We start from the raw sequence: 24841 nt of genomic DNA, 5'->3' as shown, positions 1-24841 counted from the left end.
TGATGCCTTATGGGAGAAGCCATGGTGAAAAGTCCTTTTCTTGTACCATTAGGGTGTATATATAACAAACGGGGTGATCCTTCACCTCCCTTGTGACTCTTGGGCTACCCTCATGACTGTTCGACTTCTCTATGACCTTTTGACTTCCTACATGACTTTTCACATTACATGAATGACTCTTGGACTTCCATTTTACATTATATTTCTCCAATATTGAATTATATTCCACAAAATAATGTGGCACATGATGACTCGTGACATTGATGACATGGACTTGCATGATGACATGGCAATGTCAAGCCATTTTTTGTTGTTGCTTGCTTTGTGTCTTCTAAAAGATGTATTATAATCTTCTACTTTGTCCTCCAAATGGCTTAGAGATGAGGAGTTTTCAGTGGAACTTGATCTCTAGCTGGTGTCTCAATTTGATGTCCCTTTGCTTTCTCTTCATAGATCAGCTTGTCTTTGCAGCTAATAAAGTGTCTTCTGGCATGGCCTCCTTCTCCATCTCCTTCATCAACATCTTGTCATGGTATGACAGGGTACCTGCATCTGCAATTCACTCATGACAAGACAACATGAATCTGATAAACCCCTACTCTAAGATGTTGCATGATGATCCACTAACTGAGCCGAACCGGGGTAACATGTTAAGGGAGAGGCTCAATAACTGCGCAATTATGCAGCTCACGCAGTCAAGGGTCAAGATTGAGCCTTGAGACTGCACAATGCACAGTTCGGGCTGCACTAAGGAAGAAGATTGCGCAGTTTGGGAGCTCAGTCAACCAAGTTGAGGGGTTGAGCACTGATTCAGCCAACTGCACAGTTCTAGAAGGTAGAGGAGGCTGGGTGATTGCACAATTGCGCAGTTCAAGAGCTCAAGGCTGAGGCTTGAGCCTTAAGACTGCGCACTGCGCAGTTCTAGCTGGGCAAGAGAGAGATATTGCACAATTTTCGAGGTCAGAGGTTGAGCTTGAGCACTGTGATTATGTAGTGCGCAATCCTAGAAGGAAGAGACTGCGCAATTCACAGTTCATGCTAGGCAAGATGAGGCTGAGTGGCCCGATCGGGAAGTTTTCCCAGTTGGACTAAGTGTTGGATCAATGAGATAAAGATGAGCAAGAGAGAGACTTTGAGCATGATCACACACTTAGATCACTTGACAACACGACAAGGAACACTCAAAACATATGAACACATACATTCCTCAATGCAACAACTTTGCGACGGCTCCTACCAAGTGCGACACAAAAGATACACTTTGCGACGAAAGTGACGACACTTGTGCGACAGTGCTTGAAACTTTGGAAATGAGTGTGAGACATGTCTACATGATAGGAACAACTCATTATCACAAAGATTTCCCCTTGAAACAAGCCAAAACTCCACTTTACGTGATAAGCGACAGTTCCCACACCCAAAGACGACACTTGCGATATGACAAGAAAAGTGCGAACGACACTTGTGAAATGCGAACGACAGTGAAAGCAACACATGCTAGAGCGAAGATAACATGAAAACAACACTAATTAGAGTGAGAGCAAGCAAAAGCGACAGTCAAAAGCATGAAAACGACACTTGTGAATGCAAGGGTGCACATAAGCAACAATTTGTAAAACTCACCGAAATAAAAGTACAAACGCAGCTAGAAGTGAGAAACTGTCAATGTCAGTGCACACTGACTGTCGACATGGATTGAACATAGCGCAAGCACTGTCTTGATAGACTGTGCTAGGCTTATTCAAGCTTGTGTGTAGGAGTGCGCCCATGAATTCATTGCAGACTGAGCATGTGCGAGCAGGTGACTTCGACACTTACAATCCAAAAGGAAGCTCAAAGACTTAACAAAGCTAGAAGTGACTACGGAAAGGTCAATCACAAGATCCACGGTAGGCTCCAAAATTCAAGTATAGGAAAAATTTTGGAAGTTGTTTGTCGCAGCAACAACACTCCCCAACTCCAACTAGCTCGTCCCTCACTTGGGTGAACCTGGTGAGATATGAGACCACGGACTCAAACTTTGCCATCCTAATGTTTCTAAGTTTGTCTCTAAGTACTAGTTTCCTAGCTTCACTCAAACCCTGGTACAACGCTATGATGGTTGCCCACATAACCTGAGTTGTCTTCTTGTCAAAGAGGTGAGGTATGAAATGATCCTTGACTCCGTCAAGGATAATTCTTCTGGCCTCTACACCCTTCTTATTATGTTGGGCTAATCGTTGAGGGTCTCTTGGTTGAGTTGATGTGTTGTCCACAAACTCTCAAACTCCTTATTTCTCCAGCACTACAACAATCCTTTCTCTCCAAGAACAAAAGTTTGAAGCTCTGTCAAGGCATCCTCGAATCTCAACCCCAAATATGCCATGTTGCAATTTGATCTACTTAGGAACCCTAGTGCAAAACTTGCTTGGAGAAAACCCTTGCGCAAAGCTCTATCTGGAAACCCTAGCACAGGAAGTCACTGATAAACTGCATTTTCTCTACCCCTTTCTCGTCTTCAATCAAAGGATGAGCTTTGATACCATGTTACTTTTTAAAACCCAACAACTAATTTAATGAAATTTCATAAATGAAAGAGTTGAACCTAAACTTTCAAAAGCATTCATCAAATATACAAAGTTTCCTAATTGAATATTGTATCGGAAAATAAACTTGACGACACAAGCACATACAATATTCAACACCAGAAATTTACCCAGGAAAACCCAATTGGGGAAAACCTGCAAACTTGAGTGTTCTTATTATGCTTTAGCAAAATATTCAGAAAATGATTACAAGAAGAGGGAAGACTTCCCTTCACTCAGTAAATCCCTCAACACAAATTGATCTGTGCCCTTCTCTTCCTCTCAGCGTAGTTGCCTGCGCACTACACAGAAATCGTACAGGTTCATACAGCCTGAGTACAGCCCCTCTACACAGCTGAAATCGACCTAGCTGAAGATGAACGTTGGCTAAAAAAATTTGACACCGTTTAACCTCTCTTTCGTGCCCTAGTTGCGTTGAACTGAAAACCCTAGGCATTGAACTAAACATCGTTTTCTTGTTGAGTTGTGTTGATTTGGGGTAGCATCGGATGTGCTCTAGCCACGAAATTTGGTGGAGAGGTTGGGGCACATAAGATCTCCAATACCGAGAAAGGGTTTGGGCAGATTCTAAACAGATCAAGAGATATTAAAATAATTAATATTTTTAATGGAGTCCCTAAGTCTAAACTTAGGGAAAATAAACTATTAATGTGTATTAATATGAATCTGTGTTAGAATGGTCCAAAAGACATGGATCAAGCCAAATCTAGTCTTAGCCGTTGATTAGGGACTTAATCTCGGTCGTTGAAATGTCAACAGAAAAAGTATAAGAGGAGGCTTGAGGGGCACTTGGAGAACACACTTAGGGAGACCAGTGAGTTCAATTTCTGGAGCGAGGTTTTCTGAGAAATTGAACCAGTGGTCTGGAGAGCATTCAAGAGGCAGCAAGTACGGAACAGAGAGACGAGAGATTAGCGCAGAAGAGGCAGACGCAGAGCTAAAGGAAGCCACGCAGAAGCCCAGAGAGGTTGCGCAGAGCCTCAATAGGTTGACGCAGAGGGTTTCAGGCTGTAGCAGAGGTCAGTAGAGCCTACATTGGGTTTAGAAAAGTGTTGGAAGTTTGTCTATTTGTGGGTAAGCCAGTTTGGCACCCTGTCGTACAAGAAAATTGCTGAATAATAAAATCCTCCCTCTCTGCACCGGTTTTCCCACATTGGGGTGTTTCCGGGGACATTAGTCCAAAATAACTATGTCAATGTGTGCATATGTTTGTTTCTGTGTTACGGTGTGATATCTACAGCAGTATTTATTTTAATGTTTGTTTAAGTAATTTCATGAACAACTTATGATGAAATAAGTAGGAAAAATAAATCAGTTGTTGCAGCGATAGAATTTTCACAAGTTGAACACGCATGTTGTCTAAAGCATAATGAGCCAAGTTTGTGCCCCTTTCCTTTGTTGAAATCGACCTAGGCCCACCATCTCCACGAATCAATGAGATTAGATCTTAATGGATGGTTGAGATCACTTCAATTTTTTACTATAGGAAAATTAAAATTTTCCTCGGTCAAAATAATGAGATAAAGTGTAAATTGCACCTTTGGCCCACTTGTGGGCTCCCCTGCTAAATTTAGTGCACCTCTAAATTTAGTTGAACCCTTCATCCTCTAACTCCATTTAACAAGGATTCAAAAAAATATTGTTAAAAGAAATGTCTTAATGATGGATGATGACTTTCAAATTTTGCAGCCATCAAGGAAGAAGCTAGATCCCATTTCAAATTCCTAGACTCAAAGGAGGATGAGAAAGATGTTGATGCTCCAATGGCTATATTCCAAACAAATCTCTTCCTGGTGTCCAGGAAGGGTAAATAAGGAACTAACCAAAGAAAATTGAAGAGGAGATCATCAAAGTGATAAGGGCTCCAAAGAAATCGTTGAAGAGGGGATCATCAAAGTGATATGAGGTCTTGAGCCTAACAAAGCCCCAGGCCCAAATGGATTTCCAATCCATTTCTTATGTGTTTGTTGACCTTTAATCAAAATAGACCTCAGACATATGCTAAATCAATCCCAAAGTTTAAGCTTGGGGGTTGCACTAACTCTTTTTTAATAGCTCTAAACCCCAAAGAAATCAACCCCCCCTTCTCAAGATTCCAAACCAGCTCTTTGAGTAACTCCTCTTACAAAATACTAATTTCAAATCTCATCTCTGACAGCCAAGGTGGTATATACAAATTATTGACAATATTTTATTGGTAAAAGAGGCCATCCACTCTCACAGGAAAAAAATAGAAAAAGGGATGATAATAAAGATGGACATCGCAAATGCATTTTATAGGGTATGTCGATCTTTTTTATTTAATGTCCTGTGTAAATTTGGGTTTGCTGAGTCATTTAATATGGGTGAAGTATTGTATAAGATCCCCTTGGATGCCATTCTAGTGAATGGCAAGCCCGCGTCATTCTTCCAAAGCATAAGAGGTGCCTGGCAAGGATGTCCTCTTTCACCATTACTTTATATAATCATGGCAGATTTGGAAAGGATTTCTAGCACACTTTTGGGGAAGTTGTATTGCAAGACGACTTAAAGACATAAATCATCCTCGAGTTGTTGATGACACCTTTCTTCTAGGAGGAACAACCATCATTGCAAAAGTTGTGCTTGACGAAATCCTTGTTCCTTAAGAGGGCCAAATAAAAAAGGGGAAAGTCATATATATGGATGGAATATAAATCACCAACAACTTCAAAATATCCCAAGAATCCTAGAATTTCCAAGCTCATCGATCTGGTCTTCCTTCAAATACTTAGGAATGTTGATTTCATTAGGCAATCCAACCTCGACAATGTGGAAAAATGTAGCATGCCCAATCAAAAGTTTTGAAGGCAATAGTGCACCTTACAATGATTGAACTTGGCAGATAGAATAGTTCTCATTAAGTTGCTCCTATCAGCTCTTCCAATTTATCGATGTTCAACTCAATTGGCACCAGTTGGAGGAGAGAAATTAGGAATTTCACTGGCAAGGATGAAAATCTAACTCTAAACAATTCCACCTTATAAGCTAGAATTACAGAATATAGTTTGAACCCCAAAAGATAATGGAGATTTAGAGATGAAAGACTGAAAACTCATGAACATAGACATGGGAGCCAGAATTTCGTTGTGTTTTATCGCTGGGAAATCCAAATAGTGGAAAGAACCGTGCTTAAAAAATATATTTACAATAGCAGGAAAAGACGTGTAGATCAATCTTCATCAGAAGAGTGGTGATCATCAATATGGAAATTGTGTAAGCAAGCAAGTCCCTTAATTCAAGCTCAATTGACATGGGTCTTCAAAAATGGTAGATTAATCAAAATTTGAGAAGATGACATTCTAGGTAGACCCCACTCAAGCACAAGCAAGTGTTTTCAAAGTTAAGAGAGTATATCAAGGCAAAAAACATAATCCAATTGTGTCTTTCAAATTCAATGTTATTAAATGTTTCAACAGAAGCTACAGCCAAGGCTCTATGGGATAAGTTAGGGACTTTGTATCAATCTAAGTCCTTGGTAAACAAACTTTTGTTTCAAAAGAAGTTGTACCTCCTAAGGATGAGCAATGGAGACTCGATGACAAAGCATCTAAATGCTTTCAATAGTGTGGTTCATCAATTGTTGTCTGCAGATATTAAAATTTCATATGAAGATAATTGCATTAGTTTATTGTGTGTGTTACCAAATTCATGGGATAGTCTCGTTGTAGCTATTGGTAGTAATAGTGGCCACATTAAAATTTGATGATGTGTTTTATCATTGTCATCGGAAGAAATGAGAAGGAAACCTTGAATAGTCAGAGCATAAATGCCTTATTTGTAAGAAAACATTCCTGGATAGAAATAAAATTAAGTCATCAAGTGGGAGATCTAAATCTCTACGAAATTCCTCAAGGAAATGCTAGAAATGTAGTAAAGTTTGGCATTAAAAGAAATATTCTAGAACAAAAAGTGTTGATAAAGGGAAGGGATCTAATGATGCGCTTTCCACAGAGGGGAAAAACTCCTCAAAGGAAGGAGAGGGTGTCTACTTGGCTTCTTCAAGTACACATGCAAATCATAATGTATGGTTGATCAGCTCAAGTGTTTCTTTTCAAATGACTCCCCACAAGGACTTGTCTTGTGAATATGAAAGGTATAATGGAGGTGATGTTTTCCTAGGAAACGACTCAACAAATAAAATCATAGGACAAGGAAATGTCAAGTCGATGGTCAAGGACAAAAGGATTCGAACACTCCCTAAAGCTCTACGCATTCCAAAGTTGACTAGAAATTTGATATCAGTAAGCAAGATGAGTGATTCAAGTCTAAACACTACGCTTGAAAAGGAAACTTGCAGGATGGTTCGAGGAGCAATGATGTTGCTAAGGGGAGTTCGATCTAGAACTCTATACAAGTTGTTGGGAAGCACCATCAATGATGGGGGTAATAGTTATATTGTTTGTGAAAATGTAGAAGAAGAAAACACTTGTATTGTCTCTGGAGAAAAAAAATGCTATGTCATTGAAGACTGGATCATATTGGAGAGAAGGATCTTTGAGCATTACAAGGTAAAGATACAATTGAAGTTATGTTGATTGTACACTAGATCTTGATTTCTATGAACAATGCATATATGGTAAACATATTCGAGTAAGATTCTCATTTGGTGCTACAAGAGCATGGGGAATTTTAGAGTTAGTTCATTGTGATGTGTTTGGACCTGTGCTTGTTCCATCATTAGGTTAATCTATGTACCATATTTTATTCATAGATGATTTCTTGAGGAACATATGGATTTATTTCCCCCCAAAAAAATTTGATGTCTTTAGTAAATTTAAAGAGTTTACGGCTCTTGTGGAGAATCAAACAAAAAAAATAAAGGTGTTGAGGATAGATAATGGTGGAGAGTTCTACAGGAATGAATTCAAGGAATTGTGTAAGAAGCACAATATAGCAAGGTAGGAGACTACTCCATACACACTTCAACAAAATGGGATTGCAGAAACGATGAATAAAACACTAATTAAAAAATTAAGGAGCATGTGTAGTGGTGCCAGCTTAAGACAAGAATTCTAGGTAAAGACAGTGGATACTGCATGTTACCTAGTAAATTGATCACCCTCATCAAAATTTGTCGACAAGACTCTATATGAGGCTTGGAATACTAAAAAACCCTTTCTTAAACATCTCAAAGTTTTTAATTGTGTTGCATAGTACATGTTCCAAAGGAAAATAAGACTAAGATGGATTATAATAAAGATGAAGAGTGTATCTTTATTGGTTATAAAGATGGTATAAAAGGTTATAAATTTTGGAACCCGGAAACCAAGAAGGTTGTTTACACTCAAGATGTTGTCTTCAAAAAGGTTAAAGATGTTTCCAAACATGAAGTCATACCAAGGAGAAAGAACCAAACTCAATAGAGTTTGAGTTGAAGGACGACGAGTGTGACTCAACAAAAGAACAAAAATCACAACAAGGAGAACCTCATACTCTAGTATTGGGAAGATTGGTTCACAAAAAAAGGCAACCAAAAAGGTATACACCACCTAACTTTCAATCTATTTTTGCTTTGTCTATTACTAATAATGATCCCAAAACAATTAGGGAGGTAGTGAATTCAAAGAATGGTAAACTCTAGAAGAAGACCATGATTGAAGAAATGGCAACCATGGATATGAATGAGGCTTGGGATCTAGTCAAGTTGTCAGCAAGAAGAAAGCTCGTTGCTAGCAAATGAGAATTTAAAAAGAAGTTGAATGAAAAAGGTAAAGTAGAGAAGTACAAAGCTCGATTAGTAGCAAAGGGATAATCCCAGTTAGAGGAAATTGATTTTGGAGGAAAAAAAAATATTGTGTTGTTAAATTAGCTTCTATTAGATTTCTTTGTATGTTGATGTTGCCTTTGATCTTGAAGTAGAGTAGATGGATGTAATGATAGCATTTCTACATGGGTATCTTGAAGAAGAAATCTAAATGAAACAACCAAAAGGTTTTGCAATGAAGGAAAAGAAAGAGTTGATTTGCATGTTGAAAAATTCACTGAATCGATTAAAATAATCTCCAAGAATGTGGTATCAAAAGTTTGATACTTATATATTGGGACAAGGTTTCATAAGGAGAAAAGATGATCACTATGTGTATTTCCAATTAGTTGGTGATCAATTTATTTATGTGGTCTTGTATGTGGATCGATGTTATCAAGATCGAACCAAACCGATCAAAACCGGTTGGAGGAAAAAACCGGTTCCAACATGTGAACCAAACCGTTTTTGACAGAATTAGTATTGAACTGGCCCATTTTCATTGAACCCGCTGGTTTGGTATCAATCCCGCAGATTTTGTACAATGTTGCAAGGACCCTTTAAACACAATTTTTTTTAAAGTAATGATTTATTACTATGTCAATTCAGTACCAAACCCATTGATTTGTACATGCTATCAAGGACCCTTTGATCACAATTTTTTTTAAAGTAATGATTTATGGCTGGGTAAGCCTAGTATTTGACCATATTTCCCTACTAATGCTATGCAAATAACGGTAATGTTAAATTCTTAAAGGAAAAGTGATCACTTTTACTTAAATTTTTAAGTTTTTAACATTAGCATTAATTGACTCGGGATGTTTGAGAGTGGTTCTGAACTCATTGGATTTCATATGGAGAAAGTAAAATTTTAGATCCCACTCAAAATCCAACAAACTTAACAATTTTTTAGGATTTCAGAATTGGGGGGATTGCAATGTTTCCATTGGATTTTGTCATGTACAAGGGTATGGAACTAGCATTTAATCAAGAGCACCTACCCCTCTATGTACCTTGATGGTAGTGGCATTGATTATTGAACTCCTCTATCATGATCCTATTAAAAATGTATCTATCACTCAAACAAAATCTTGACTTGACATGCTAAGCTTTTTCTATCTTATTTTAATGCTTAGAGGTGATATTGATGACAAAAATCCCAATATATGCAAAGATTTTAATGATATGTAGGTATTTGTTGTAGCATGAGGTTTTTTTATGCTAGAGGCCATCTAGGGCCTATTTGTTGATGTATTTTCGGTTCAGAGATATATTGCACCCAGTGCTATTTTGGTTTTTTTTCCCTTGGAAAAATCGTAATTTTATTCATTAAAAATTATCAAAATTACATGTTGTAGATGCTAATGAGCATATGCAATAATAGCAGGTTCTGATTTCTTAGAAACCATAAAAGACTGACTATTCTTTCCTACCTTTCTTCTTTTCAACTTTTCGCCAACCTCCAGTGTTGGGAGTGGATGTTACAATAGACATTTGATTCTCATTAGTATTAGTTTGACATTCTGTCAAAAACAGATCCCTCGGATCCATGAATTCGTTTGCTGCCACTTATATCTTTCCCTGATGTGTGTTGCTCATACTGTTGCGAAGAGTTGTTGGGCCTTTGTGTTAATGTCGAGTTGTGATCTATCTTGTCCTTTTGTGGGTTGTTCTGTACTATCTATACATTATTGTCTGTATTGTTTTCTGTTGTCTCTTCTTCATCTGCTACTTCTTCTCTAATCTCAGTGTGTTGCCAGCCTTTTGGCTTTTGGGATTGCTTCTTATTTCTTTTGGGATCTTTTTTAGCTTGTGGGCATGCACTGTGAAGGTGACCTGTTTGTTGACAGCTACGACAACGAAATGTCGTATTTTCATAATCAAGTGGTTGAGTCCATTGTATATTGTTATGGACTAGTATTATGTGGTCAAGTAAACCTTGACTCAGATCTACTTCGACACATATTCTGGCAAAGGTAACTATGCTTCTTGAAACTCTATCTGCATCAATCTTGAGAAATTTGCCCAGTGAATTCCCTATTCCTTCTAATACTTTGTGATGCTAAAAGTGTAGTGGAAGATTGTGTATCCTAACCCATACAGGCATTTTAGATACCACCATAGTGGTGTCATCAAAACCTGGGAACTAAGAGATCATGAAAAGTCCTGCATTGCCCCAGAACAATGGTCCCTCGTTAAGGGCATAATCCCTGTCTTGGACTGTGTCGAATTTAACAATAAAATACCCCTTGGAACATAGATGAATATCACAATTCGTTGTCCGTGTAGAGAATATCCATTGGTGTAAAGTATATGATTTTGGCCAAAAAACATTAAATCTACATATGACTGCTTTGGTATGAAAGTTTGCATAAAGTTCATTTACCTAAGGCAGAGAGACTATCAAGGCTAGTATCTGGGATTTCTGCTCCACGATATAGGGTCCAGGTAGTTTTATAGGTGGTGTTGGTTTAGTTTGGGCTTCTTTCCCTTTGACCGCATCTTTGAAAGATCTTGTACCCTTTCAGCTGGTTCTGGAGCATCCACCGCGTAGACGCAGATTGAGGATGATGGTCGATTCTGAAGGAATGCCATAGTCTTGTAGTATGATTATCCTGCAGAATTTGTCCTAAATAAATCAAACTTTGCAAACTTACTAATATGCCTAACTAATTTTGGATTTCACCCTTTAATTCTTGTATCTGCCTCCCCTTCCAGATCCACTTGTAGACAATCCAACCTTGTAGTGCTCTAATTAAAATTTGTATCAGATCTGACACTGTGTTGGATGGATCTATCCTTGACGGAGCTCGATCTGCTGAAAGGTACTCAAGTTCTGTTAGATCTGGTCGAAATGGACCCCCCTCTATTGCTTGTGTCTTCAAATATGGGCCCGCATAGCCTTCCTGTGTGATATGCAGTGGAGGTTTCTCATTGCTCAATCCAGAAAGGCCCTCATCAAAAGCAATCCCACCGTTCTCTGCTATTGTTGTATATTGTTGCTTGTTTTTGATCTGGTGGAAGCATGGATACAAACTCCTATCGGCAGGGCCAGAATGGCTCTCATTACTTCCAAGTGCATGGTCTTGTGGGTTAGGGATTAGGCTGGCTAAATCCCCCGGCAAATCTTTGGAGACTATGACAGCAACAGAAAGTTCCTCTATAGATCTCTTTCCTTCTTCATCCACTTTGTACCAGTTGCTAAATCCATTGTGGGCAGGATTGATAGGGCTCAATCCCGAGTAAGGGCCGAGACATAAGCGAAATTCCAGATTTGGCTGAGGCGAGGGCAGATCTGCCTTTTGGGGGAGCAGATCCATCATATTTTTGTCAGATCTGTAAATAAGCGTGTGTTTTAGTGAGATAGAGATCTTGTCGGATCCAACCAAAACCAGAAATTGTGCATGAGCTGGGATTTCACTCTTTGGTCTATGAGAAGAGATCTTCGTTAATAGTCTAGCCAAGACCATTAGGCCGGTCTAGGTAGCCTCGTGGAAAACTCTTGTTGAGACCTGTGATTCCGCAATCGAGATCCTATCTTGTTCATTTCTGGCGGTCAAAGTGAGGACCCCAATATCCTCACCCACAATGCCCTCTGCAATGCGGATTTGGCGAAACTGAGAACCATTAGGTCACGCTCTCTACAGCATCAGTTTCGAAATCACTACTTTCACAACCAGTGTATGCCCCCGTGGTCCCCCGCTATAGCTCATTCACCATGACGAACACAGACTTCTTCAAACTCATCTTCGTCGTCGCCATGCCGAAATTCTTATCAGAGCTCTTGAATCTCGTGCTATTTCGATTATGTGCACCGTTACATGCAATATAAATGAAAAAGTTTACTTATTTATGTATAAATGGTTTGAATTCCTATGGATGCACATGAATATACATGTTTTTCTTTAAAATTTGAATATTTTATGTGTTTTTGGCTTACAAGCTTTTTGGTCTGGTTTTTTTTATTGTTATTGGTCTAGAGGGTCTATCAGTTCGATGACCAATCCGATTCTAATAACATTGCTTGTGACATGAGTTTATGAGTTTTGATCCACAGACTTGGTAACTATCTATGAGGTTCGATGAAGTTCGTCGAACCTTGAAAAAAAAATTAGGTTCACCAAATTTCAAACCTCAAGGTTGAAGTTCGATGGATCTTGTGACATGGTTGTCATCTAGCACCGACATTTAGGATTTTGTTAAGATCGTGTACAAATTCTCTCTGGATGCTCAAATATCTGAATATACCTCTTTGTAACCTTGGCATCTGATTCCCTCCTGCGTAGAGTGTTGCCACATCCAAGACATCCAACGACCGACCCTTTTTATTAAAGTTCCATTCACCAACTCCCTCAAATAAATGACCAAACATCTGGATCTCAATAGACTCCAGATCCTCGATCAATCACTTGGCATATCCTACTTTACCATCTATTGCACTTGACAAATTTTGAATCACACACTATCAACCAAATTTGACACTTGGTCCTCCACTACTTAATAGAATTTGAACTTCCCGTCTCTGTTAGCTAATAAATCTTTCGAACTTCTCACCTAGCATCTAGCTATTTGGAATAAGATAACTTGTGAGTTGTTCCACATGCCCGGATATCTTTTCTCCAACAACCTGTGCACATTATCTTAATCTAGATCACTTACTTATGTAACAGTTTACTCGACAATGTTCTAAAATCCAGATACCTTTTTTATTATGGCCTTTAATCTACATCGACCATATTAGAATATTATGTTGTCAAACTCTCTGGATTTCCAAATACAACCTTTGCTTCTTTTAGCCCTTTCTCGCTATGCCCACTGTTTTAGCTCCCCACCAGCGCATGTGACACCAAGTTGAGGGTAAAACCTCCAATCCCCGAATTTTCCAAACTCAATCACAAAATTTCTCTAAATAAATAGGCTTCCACAGAGAGAATTTCTCAGTCTATCCAAGGATTGAAAAAGGCTTTAAGAAGGCAATGATCTACGCAAAAAATTCTAAACACACAAAAGTCTTCGTCAACCATGAAGGCATCCAAAACCCTTCATTTCACAACCAATTACTAGGCCTTTGCTCCAAGGAGTCTAAAGAAGTTATTGCTCATAGTTTTCCCCCATCTGAGGACTTCAACCTTCTAACCGATCAACGGTCTAGGCATGGATACAACATAGCTATTCCATTCCCCAACTAGCCTGGTGAAGGCCACTTACATATCTAGAAGGTCACACAAATCCCCACTTTGAGTCCATCAACACACTCACACCATCCAAGAGTTCTTTGTGAAAATTCCTTGAAATGCAGCAAATGGAAATTATTCTTCTCAATGGTTAATTATTATGCAGTTTATTTGCTGCAGCAAACAACGAATAATTCACACTGCAGTTTCTTCACCATAAAAGATATTGCGGAAGCAAAAATAGGAACTGAGAAATACTAGCATACACATAAAAATGACACAATTATTTTTGGACAATTGTCCCCGGAAAAACCCAATGTGGGAAAACCAATGCAGCAGCGAAGGGTTTTATTATTATGCAACAGTGAGAAATTCTCAGTCCAACTGGATGTTGAAAAACTGGCAATCCTCTACAAGATAAACTGGCCACAAAAAATAGTGAGACAAATTTTGTCTCACCTGGCACTGATCCAGCTCCAGCACTAGCACAAATAGGCCACACGAAAGCCCCTGCGTCAGCCCTGCACAGGCCCTCGAATGCTCTGCTTGAAAGCTGTAACTGATCAAGTCGTCTGCGCAACTCAGCCTCTAAGAATGATTCATTGGTCCTTTCGGAAATCCTTCCGGCCTCCAGCAACTTAATCAACCCTCTGTCTGACCAAATCAAACTCTGTCTCTAAAGCTTTTGCACATGCCCTGTGCAGCCTCACTGAGGAAACTCAACCCTCCTGTAGCTGACTCTCCAAAAATGGAAAACTTCCTCTGAACTCACTGACTTTGCCCCTCACTATCTCTATGTCCCCTCTCTGGCTCGAACTTCTTTTTGTTGAATCACTATAGTTGAGAAACTCGACCTCTGCCAAGGAATCTCGCTCTTCATGTGTCTCACTCTGTGTCTTTCTCCATCTACCCATCGACCTCTTCTTATGATCTCCAGTTGAGACTTCAACGGCCAAGATTAAAACTTAATCGATGTTTGAGATCATCTCTAAGTCGATCTGTGTGAGTTTTAGAAAATTCTCACCTTTCTCAATTAATTACTATTAATTAACCAGTTTTAGGAAAAATTTAAATGATGGTCAATTAATTTAATTGAGCTATCTCTAGGTGGAATTTCCAGGAACGATTTCTGGGTTTTGGAAAACTCATGTGTTTTAGCCTCTCCACAAAGTTTGAGACTAGAACACCATCCAATGCTACAAAAACTAACACTCCCTCTTAGCAAGGAAGGTGTTATCCAACTATCTCCATAACATCCTCCATACACGTTGTTAATGTCTAACAATTGTAGTTGTCTACCACTGTCCACCAACCACTGCGCTAACTCTGATTCACCTACACTATCGACTGTAGCTTAACCATGTTGCATGTGTTGTCGCTGACATTTCATTGTACAACCTGTATTGCTGCCAACTTTGCATCTACACTGCAATTCAACTAACACTCACTCTCATTATTGTTGTTGCTACTACAACTACTGCAACTTAGAAGCATTAAAAATACTAAATACTAAATCAACAGTGTCTTTGTGTTGCAACTATCTCCTGAGTCTCTGACTGCTACTAGCCTTTGCACTGTCCACTGGGAAATCTACATTGTTGTTGACTCTGCAATGTGCGTCATGCACTACTATCAACATTGCTCTGCGCTCCTCAGCATTTGATTGCAACTAGTCTGTAACTGTCACTCTGGAACAAACTCCACCAACTGACATTGATCCTCCTGCTACTTGAACACTGTGGACCCCTGTAGCAAGGGTAATGATCCAAGAGAAAACAACATCTGATGCTTACCTCGATGGACCCTACCAAGCTCTGGGCAACTCTAAAGTCTAGAACTCTATGTCTCCCCACCTCTCGCCTAGAGGTATAGTTGCATACAAAGCGAATTAGTCCTGTAATCTGGAAGACAGTTGATCTATCTTTGCGGATGCTGCCGCATAATCTCGTTTCTCCTTCTTGTCCTTCTTCCTTTGAGGACACTGAGTACTATAGTGACCAAACTCGCCACACCTAAACCATTTGATCTTGGATAGATCCTTTTTCGTCTTCTTCTCTCCCTGTGAGCCTTGTCCCTGACTAGGACCTTTTGCTTTCCCTTTCGATGCAAGGGCCACATTTTCTTCCTCCTTCACACCCTTAAACCCTTTGCTGCTACTACCACTAATGGAGCTCTTTACTAGAGTTCGCCTCATCTCCTCTTGCTGAAGATCTGCCCACATCCAGTCCCACCCAGGTAACTGATCTCATCCCGGAATGCCCTGGAAGAGGGTCCCCCACTCCTTGGTGACATTGTTAAAGGCCAAACGCACAAGCTCTATAGCTTGAGGCGTTTCTCCTATGGCTACAAGCTCATCCCGGATATGTTGAATTCTAGTGAGAAAAGGGGTCTACGCCTTCACCCTTTTGCATACAAACATTCCTCAACTTCTCCTTCAGGAACATCTTTTGGTGCTCGAAAAGATTCTAATATAGTGAGGCCATAGCATCCCACATTTACTTGGTCGTATTCTTGGTCGCCACATGTGAGACAATATGATCTTGAACACCATCGAGAATCAACCACTTTGCCATGGCCATCTCCTTATTGTAATTAGCTAGCTTGTCTGCATCTATAGCACGGCTACAACTCGTTCTGCATACATCTTCAGACCATACTCGTCTAGGAGGAAGGACATACTAGCCTTCCAGATACAAAAGTTTGAGGGCCCACTAATCTGTCTTGATCTCGGAGTCTTACTGAAGCCATCATTGCAAAATTTTGGCCTGGGACAAAAATCTCCCTATTTCACCTACTAGGCTGCTAGCACTGTTATTCGCACTCCTTCCTGGAGTGAGAAAATTTGCCTACTACTACTGCCAATTGTAACAGGAAATTTTAGATTTCGGAAACTAGAAACCCTCTGAGAGAAACTCCCTTTGTGTGTGCAATTTCTCTTCCACTCGACATTGATTTTTGCTACTTCAAAACCCTATTGCGCCCAAACAAGAAATCTGCTCTAAGTTGTTGCTCCCTCTGCCTACTGGAATCGCTTCCCTGGACAAATTGAACTTTCTTGCCTTCTGCCACTGGAAAATCGAACCCTGTCTAGTAATTCGTACTGCCTAGCTAGGCATATTGTGCAGCCTTCGAAAAATTTGTGCTGTTGCTCCCTCTGAACAGCGAAAATTTTCTTCTTCGACTCTGAGCATCTTATCTGTCAAATATGCTCTGACACCACGTGAAAATTCCTTGAAATGCAGCAACTGGAAATTATTCTTCTAATTAGTTAATTATTATGCAGCTTATTTGCTACGGCAAACAACGAATAATCGACACTGCAGTTTCTTCACGATAAAAAATATTGTGTAAGTAACAATAGGAACTAAGAAATACTAGCACACACATAAAAATGACAATTATTTTTGGACATTTGTCCCCAGAAAAAACCCAATGTGGGAAAATCGGTGCAATAGCTAAGGGTTTTATTATTATGCAAGAGTGAGAAATTTTGAGTACAATTGGATGTCGAAATACTGGCAATCCTCTACAAGATAAACTGACCACAAAAATTAGTGAGACAAATTTTGTCTCACCTAGCACTGATCCAGCTCCAAAACTAGCACAAACAAGCCACAAAAAGCCCCTACGTCAACCCTGCACAGGCCATCGAACGCTCTACCTGGAAGCTGCCACTGATCAAGTCGTCTACCCAACTCAGCCTCTGAGAATGACTCACTGGTCCTTCTGGAGATTCTCCTGACCTCCAGCTACTAAATCAATCCTCTATCTGGCCAAATCGAACTCTGCCTTTGAAGCTTCTGCACAAACCCTGGGCAACCTCACTGAGGAAACTCGACCCTCCTGTAGTTGACTCTTTAGAACTGTAAAACTTCCTCCGAACTCACTGACTCTGCCCCTCACTGTCTCTGCGTCCCCTCTCTAGCTCGAACTTCTCTTTGTTGAATCACTGCGGCGGGAAAACTCGACCTCTACCAAGGAATCTCGCTCTTCTTGTGTCTCACTCTATGTGTTTCTCCATCTACCCATCGACCTCTTCTTATAATCTCCAGTTGAGACTTCAATTGCCAAGATTAAAGCTTAATCAATGGTTGAGATCATCTCCAAATCGATTCGTGTGAGTTTCTAGAGAACTCTCACATTTCTCAATTAATTACTATTAATTAACCATTTTTCTTAGAAAAAAATTAAATGATGGTCAATTGCTTTAATTGAACTATCTCTAGGTGGAATTCCCAGGAACGATTTCTGGGTTTTGGAGAACTCATGTGTTTTAGCTTCTCCACAAAGTTTGAGACTAGAACACCATCTGATGCTACAAAAAACTAACATTTTTCAGTTAACTCTTTAACACTTTTCATTAGATGTTATATGAAGACTCTTTTCTCTAAGTCCTCCCTTTTCAATCAAGCTCTGAATCCCACATCTAGGTACACATCGTCAATAGGGCCTTCTAATCATAAACAACAACATTCAGAGCTTCTCTACTCTGTCTAAAGTAGACCAAGCTCTCTCGATGAAAACTCACTAAGAGTTCTTTCACAACCAACCAACCATCGTGGCAATCCAAGTGGTTGAGGGGGTTGTCCTCCACTATTTTCTCAACCACAACAACATACTAGCAAAAATACTTGTACAGCCATAAACATTAACAATAACAAAGACTAAAAATCCATTAGTCCAATGTTTTGATTATGTATAACACATCATAAGAGCACATTATTATTAATAGGTAGGCATAGACATGTGAACATTACACAACTATTGTAGCCAAATTTACCATCTCATATCATAAACCTATATTGCATATTTATCACAGGTAACATATTTTAAAGATTGCTTATGCACACAATATTATGTAATAAATGAATTTATAGCTAGAAGCCAAGCGCAATTACTCATAGTTTCAGCTTATAATTACAAACACATTCAAAAATCCAACATATCAATAATTATGAAATGCCAAACAACAAATTCAATTCATTAACAGAGTAATAGTTACAAATATCTACCTTACTCGAGCTTGCTAGAAATTGAAAAAAGAGAGCCACTCTCCACCCACCCGTAAGCTCGACTACACTACAATATTTCTTGTAGTTGGCCACCCCTGACCTAGAGCCAATGCTTAGAGTGGAAGCCTCACTCGAGGTTTAACAAAATTCCAATCAAGGTAGAGAACATGAAGGCTACTCTCTTTCATACATAGGGATTGAATACGTTGCGTCTTTCAACCACTAAGCCAAGGCCTGTTATATTTTACTATGTGGCCACTCTGGGTCTACATAGCGCAAAGGGAGCCCTTCACTAAACCAATAATCCCTCGATACTTCCCTTCCTTGGTGCTTTTTGTGCATAGTTTCAACAAGCTTTCTTGATAATTGGCCACACTGGACCTACACAGCACAAAGGAGCCCTTCACTAATCCAATGGTCCCTAAGTGCTTCCCTTTCTTAGAGCTTTTTGTGCACAGCTTCAACAAGCTGATTTTGGTGCACAACTTTAAAAAACTGCATTCATGCCTAGCTTCAACAAACATTCTTGGCAATCCATCTGGCCTCTAGCTCAACTTGAAGGCTTCAACACTGACTTCCCTCACCAATGACATAGTCCACAACTCCACAGGGGCATTTGCAACCCAGAAGGACTTTCTCTCACCTTCTGCTCAGAGTAACAGTCTTAAAATCCACATGTGGTTCTAGTTCACTCCAATGGTTACTCAAGTTTTCACATACATGACACATTCCACTAGTTGCTATCTTCTCTGCTCTGTCTCCCTCTCTCCCTCTACTATGTGCACATACAACTGCCATTTACTTTTCTAATGCCACGCACTCTGCCAGAATGAGAATTCAAGTCCCCTCCTTGAGCTGCATGGTCAATCTGAGTTCTCTGGAACAAATTACTAGCCCATACCTCTAGAGAAATTAGGTACCACTCCCATTCCTTCTCATAACTGCTAGCAGTTAGGTCGTTCAACTACCAAATCAGAAAATCAGAACATTTAATTCAGGTGAGATGGAAACTTCCCAATCCCCCTTACAGCTTCCCTCTCAGGCATCAGGGTCTCTTCTTCGATCATTGGCAATTTATATAAATAAAATACATATTACAATTGTTCCAGGTATTTTGACCCATTGACATTTACTTGTCCATTCGGGCATCATTAACATAGTTAAATAGAATATTTGTCGGGGATTAAAGACTAGGGGTTTTACAAATTTGTATTTGATTTTTGCTTGAAACAGAGAATGAAAGTTTTTTTCTGGGAAAAAAATGTCACGTGGTAACGTGTCAAATTTGAAATAAGTAATTTATTCAAAGCACACTGTTTCAGCTAAGAAATTTTTGCACACCAAACAGAAATCAAAGCTGTGAGAAAGAGAAGAACAAAGGATCAATGCAAATATTGACATAAATATAAATCTCCAATGTGTGCCTTTTCTCATTCTATTTCTATGTCTGTAGATATCATATGTTCCAAGATCAACTCTGTAAGAACATTTAGCGTCTTAGAAGGTCCTCCAGTGAATGCCAAAGGACCTTTCCAAGGTTACCCCTTTCCTTTGCTATACTCGGGGGAAGATTTCTCCTTTGCATGGCAAAAGGAAGGGATGTCTGAATGTCATTCCTGGTCTTCCATAATGTTGTTTGAACCAGCTTCAGAGTGTATATTCCCCTGACCATGACCATGACTCCATCCGAGCCAAGCAGTTACAAGGTATAACTTATAACCGTTCCAGGCCCTCTCTATACAAAACCTCTATTTTTCCCTCCCATGATAAGCAAAAAGATTGTGAGAACCAAAAAGACCAATCATTTCAAATCCCCTGCAAAAATCAAGTCTAAATATTTCGAATTAAGGTCGAGAAGGATTAGGGAGCTAGTGTTGTGTACCTCCTTCTGTCTTGGGTGGAGTTGGAGAGACTGGTACAACCTCTTCGGGAGGCGTGTTTAGGTCTGTCTCGGTAGGTAATATACGATAACGAGGGGCGCTGACTCTGCAAAAAGAATAACTCCACCCATAAATAAAATTGAAAATCCTCCCTATATGTGGACCAAAAAAAAACCAGCGATAATGATGAGCATCTTCTATTTTCATTGAAAATCCCTAGAAAGAAAGAAATGGATGGACAAAGCCTACCGTTGAGTGTGAGAGTGAGATCCAATTGAACAAGGTATAAGGGCATCCTGTTGGGATGTGAAAAAACCAGTAGAAACCCCACAATTGAAAATTTCATCTTCGTATGTTGTTGTGGGCACAGGAAGACTCCCACAGATGAATCCCACCTGCCTATGCTTTTGAACCTCCAATCTACCCACACATTGCAATTGCTCCTCCTCCTCCTCCGCCATTCCTTGAACCTCCCTTCCCTTCGCCCGCAATTGTAGTTGCCGTCCATTCATCTCAATTTCTCCAGTACCCTAAATATATATATGGCATTCAACCTTTTGCCGCTGCCGTAATCATAAATTTTCTGGAGCGTGGGGTATTGAAATGCCTTCCACCGTTTTGCTTTGTTTTCCGATCAAAACAAATTACTTCTTCCCCTACTGCTTCCAAAGCTCCATATGCACATGCCGGTCATCGGCTTAAATAGCATCGATTCCATGCTTACAATCAACAGTTGAGGGTAACTGAGCAACTAGTCCAGAGGCAAGAAGGATCTGGAAGGTTGAGAATTAAAATTATCTTCTCATACGGATTATATGATCCATCCGCAGCATTTTCAAAACCAAAGTCAGCAATATCATTTCATCTGGGGATGTTCCAGGGAAAATAAACTATCTTAACTCGGAGTCTCGTTTTGAAGGATGGAGAAAATGAAAATAGATTACATAAGGTGCAAGTTAATTAATAATATTTAAAAACACTTTAATATCGATTTTTACAAGCTTTTATGGAAAATAACCACGGACTAAAACTGAAGGATGTAATAAACAGATTATTAAAATCAAAAATGTACACGAGCAAGCACGAACTAAAATTAAAGGTGTTTTTATCATCCCATGGTGAGATATAGCTAGAATCAAGATTGTACGAGAATGTGGTTATTAAAAAGCTAATATTTTATGTTTTCCAATTTGTCATGGCAAGTCAATTTGGATGTTTTCCAATTTGTCATGGTAAGTCAATTTGGATGTTTTCCAAAGTCCTAGCAAGAAATTGATCCATTAACAATAAGTTGAGTTTTTTTTTTTTTTAATCTGTTTTCCAATTTGTCATGGTAAGTCATTTTGAAAACTCTAGAGTCCCATCAAGAAATTGATACCATTAACAAAAAGTTGAGCTAATTCTTTTATGTTTTCCAATTTGTCATGGTAAGTCAATTGGGAAAACTCAAGTCCTAGCAAGAAATTGATTCCATTAACAATAAGTTGCTCTTTTAAAAAAGTGGTAAGCATGTTCTCCTAAAGGTAGTTGGTGTAAATAATTGAATTATGAAATAAAATTCAATATTCACATACATTATTACAATTGTATTTTACATTATTACGATGGTATTTTACACCAAAAAAATAATTGTTTTGGGTATATTATTAATAAATTTCTAGTAGAATGTTTTCATTCATGTTAAATGAGATTATATAAAATAATTAATATATTTTAATTTATTTGTTAAAACTTATTTTTTTATTTCAAATATATTTATGATAAACAACAAAAATATAAGTGGTTTTTATTTTCAATATATATATATATATATAATTAAGGTTTAGTTTAATTTATAAATGAATCTTTTTTTAGGATATGTTTTTTTGATTAATTTTAACCAAAATGCAGGAGAGATTTTTAAAAACTTGAATTTATGTTGTTTAATTGTAGAATTCTAGTGCCCAAGGGGTTTTTGAGGGTATTGAATCCATTTATGCATTCAAAAATGTATTTTAAACAACAACAAAATCATATTCTTGCTTGAAATTGTAATGTTCTTGAAAAAGGGCAATTTTGCCTATAAGTTAGACTACCCTAAAATTAAATGAATCCATACGAAATTTTACAATTGCCCCACCAAATGATTAAAACATATGTTTCCTCATGAGACTATCCCTAAAATTAAATGAATCCATATTAAATTTTACAATTGTCCCACCAAATGATTAAAAGCATATGTTTCATCATGAACAAACAAATTTTGCGGTGAAAACAGGTCCCTTATTCTACAACCAAGGAGATCTCACGCACCAATTCGGTGTCTTGTTTGGCCTTGAACTTATTATTATATTTATTATAAATAAATAAAGGTATATGGTTTAAAAGGAGAAAGTATTATTTGAATCTCAATTTGATAATTTACAAGTTTATTATTTGTGTTTTACAAACCCATGGTTTATCATGTGATGAAACATATTTCGCTTAGTAATAGGACTTTGAACTCGTTAACCAATAGTTGTTATAAAAGTAATTTAAATATCATAAAAAATAATTATTTGTTTATCCTATGTACAACGTTGAATGGCCAAAAAACAATTAAAGACAAAGGTTAAATAATTTATGATCAATGATAAATAGATTGCTACAATGTTGGCTTTCAATCGGTGGTGGATATTCAACATTTAAACATAAATGTTTCCATTTTTTAAAGTGAATGATGTAAATTTTCCAAAACTTAGGTGAATGTTGTCCAATGTCTTATGTTTTTATATTCCATAAATCAAATATTGAGTTTACCCAGTAATAGAAATAACCAACCAAGATCCATCTTAAAGTTGAATCTACCGAGCGTGGAGAGGGATAAGTCTAGAGTTAATATGGATCTAAGTTGGTACTCTTGCATTCTATAATGGATTTCCTCAAGCCTTTAAATAGACTTCATCATAACAATACCATGGGCAAAACATGGGTTGTCAAAACCACATGGAGCCCAAAAAGAACCAACAATAAATTATTAATATTATTATTTTGTTTTTTGTTTTTTTTTTTGTTTTTAATTTTTATTTGGTCGAGTCAAAATGTTTAGATAACATAACATAACAACACATTACAACATATCTTCCATATTGAGTTGGAGAGTGCCTCTTGGTGCAAAAATCTGAGCATGCATATATCACATGGATGGTTGAAAAATGCATCGAAGTATAAAACACAAAACACAAAATATGTCCTTCAAATTAGCTTATCATTAATGACTCTAAACTTATAAGGACACATAAAATACAACATTTTCTACCTGTTAAATAAGAAAAGTGCAAGACAAGTCTCATAAATCTGCAATATGACTTTGTCTATATCATTGTACTAATTGTTTGTATGGTTGTATGGATCCATACAATATGTCCATATGATTATAAGAATTCACTGAGAATACATATACAACTTGCAATTATTATTGGGCTACTCTTCTCATTGTCGCATTATTTTCTCCTTTTCTCGACCTCTTTCTTCACCTTCAAATGAAAATTGTCTTCATGAAGAATCAATGTGTCTTTTTCGTCTACCTTCCCCTGACTTTATAGTTTTAGTGAATAATGTATTTTTAAGGTTTCTCCTAGTCTAAGCCCTAAGAGATAGCTTAGTTGGTCTAGTTCATGTTGTTAAGTACCTCGCCTATCGGGAGGTCACGGGGTCAAATCTCCTCGACGCCCTTAGGGTTAGGCCATGCTAGCTTGGCCGGTGGGTAGATCCCTTCATGTTGATTTACTAGATTTTCCCATGGATGTAGCGGTCACTCGGATTTTGTGAACAACCCAAAAAAAGGTATGTCCTAGTCTAAGTTATGCATGAAATATATATTTAGACTCGACTACCAAATATAAGACTTTCACTTTTTCACTAAAGTGAATACAAAATAGGATTATTTTTTCCAAAAATAGAATTACTTTTCAAAAATATCTTGAAATATTTCTTGCATGTTCACACTAAACATGTGTGAAAGTTCCTATCCAAGTTATAATTCTCAACATTCCCTCTTAGCGAGGAAGGAATTTTGCACCAATCTAAGTTTGTATTTGAATGCTTCAAACTTCCCTTTTACTAAGGGCTTAGTCAAAATATCAACAACTTGTTGATCTATGGGTACATACTAGAGCTTCATTGCTCTCTTTCAAATCATGTCTCGAATGAAGTGGTACATGACCTCTGTTGCTTGGACTTGTCATGGCACATTAGATTCTCAAAGAGTTTGATACAACTCTACTGTAACAGATCATCTAGGATCTGACTCATGATCAAATAATCTTGCAGGTAACTTGAGAAGCCCAATGGCTTCACAACTCATTTTACTAGCTACCATATATTTTGCCTTAGTTGAACTAAGTAGCACATGTATTCTTCCTATTGAACTAGGATATCATTGGTGATCAGAAACTAAAACAACACC

At 38.2% G+C, this 24841-nt stretch overlaps 1 protein-coding gene across 1 annotated transcript in view; it reads right to left on the bottom strand.

Annotated features, from left to right (window-relative positions):
- Positions 1-21345, bottom strand: part of LOC149180336 (erythroid differentiation factor-like protein) — a 109989-nt gene extending 88644 nt beyond the window's left edge. Inside the window, exons 1-2 of the mRNA XM_089413853.1 lie at positions 20665-21345; positions 20418-20521 (exon numbers count right to left, since the gene is read on the bottom strand). Of these exons, the coding sequence (XP_089269979.1) occupies positions 20418-20521; positions 20665-20927 (367 nt within the window). The 5' untranslated portion in view covers positions 20928-21345. The remainder of the gene's footprint in view (positions 1-20417; positions 20522-20664) is intronic.
- Between the last annotated feature and the right edge of the window lie 3496 nt (positions 21346-24841).

This window comes from Pinus tabuliformis, chromosome 3_2, assembly GCF_031772625.1.
Source record: "Pinus tabuliformis cultivar Carrire ecotype Pingquan chromosome 3_2, CPIR1, whole genome shotgun sequence".
Taxonomy (NCBI): Eukaryota; Viridiplantae; Streptophyta; class Pinopsida; order Pinales; family Pinaceae; genus Pinus; species Pinus tabuliformis.
Note: the sequence above shows the minus strand (reverse complement) of the source record. Positions and strands in the feature narration are given on the sequence as shown.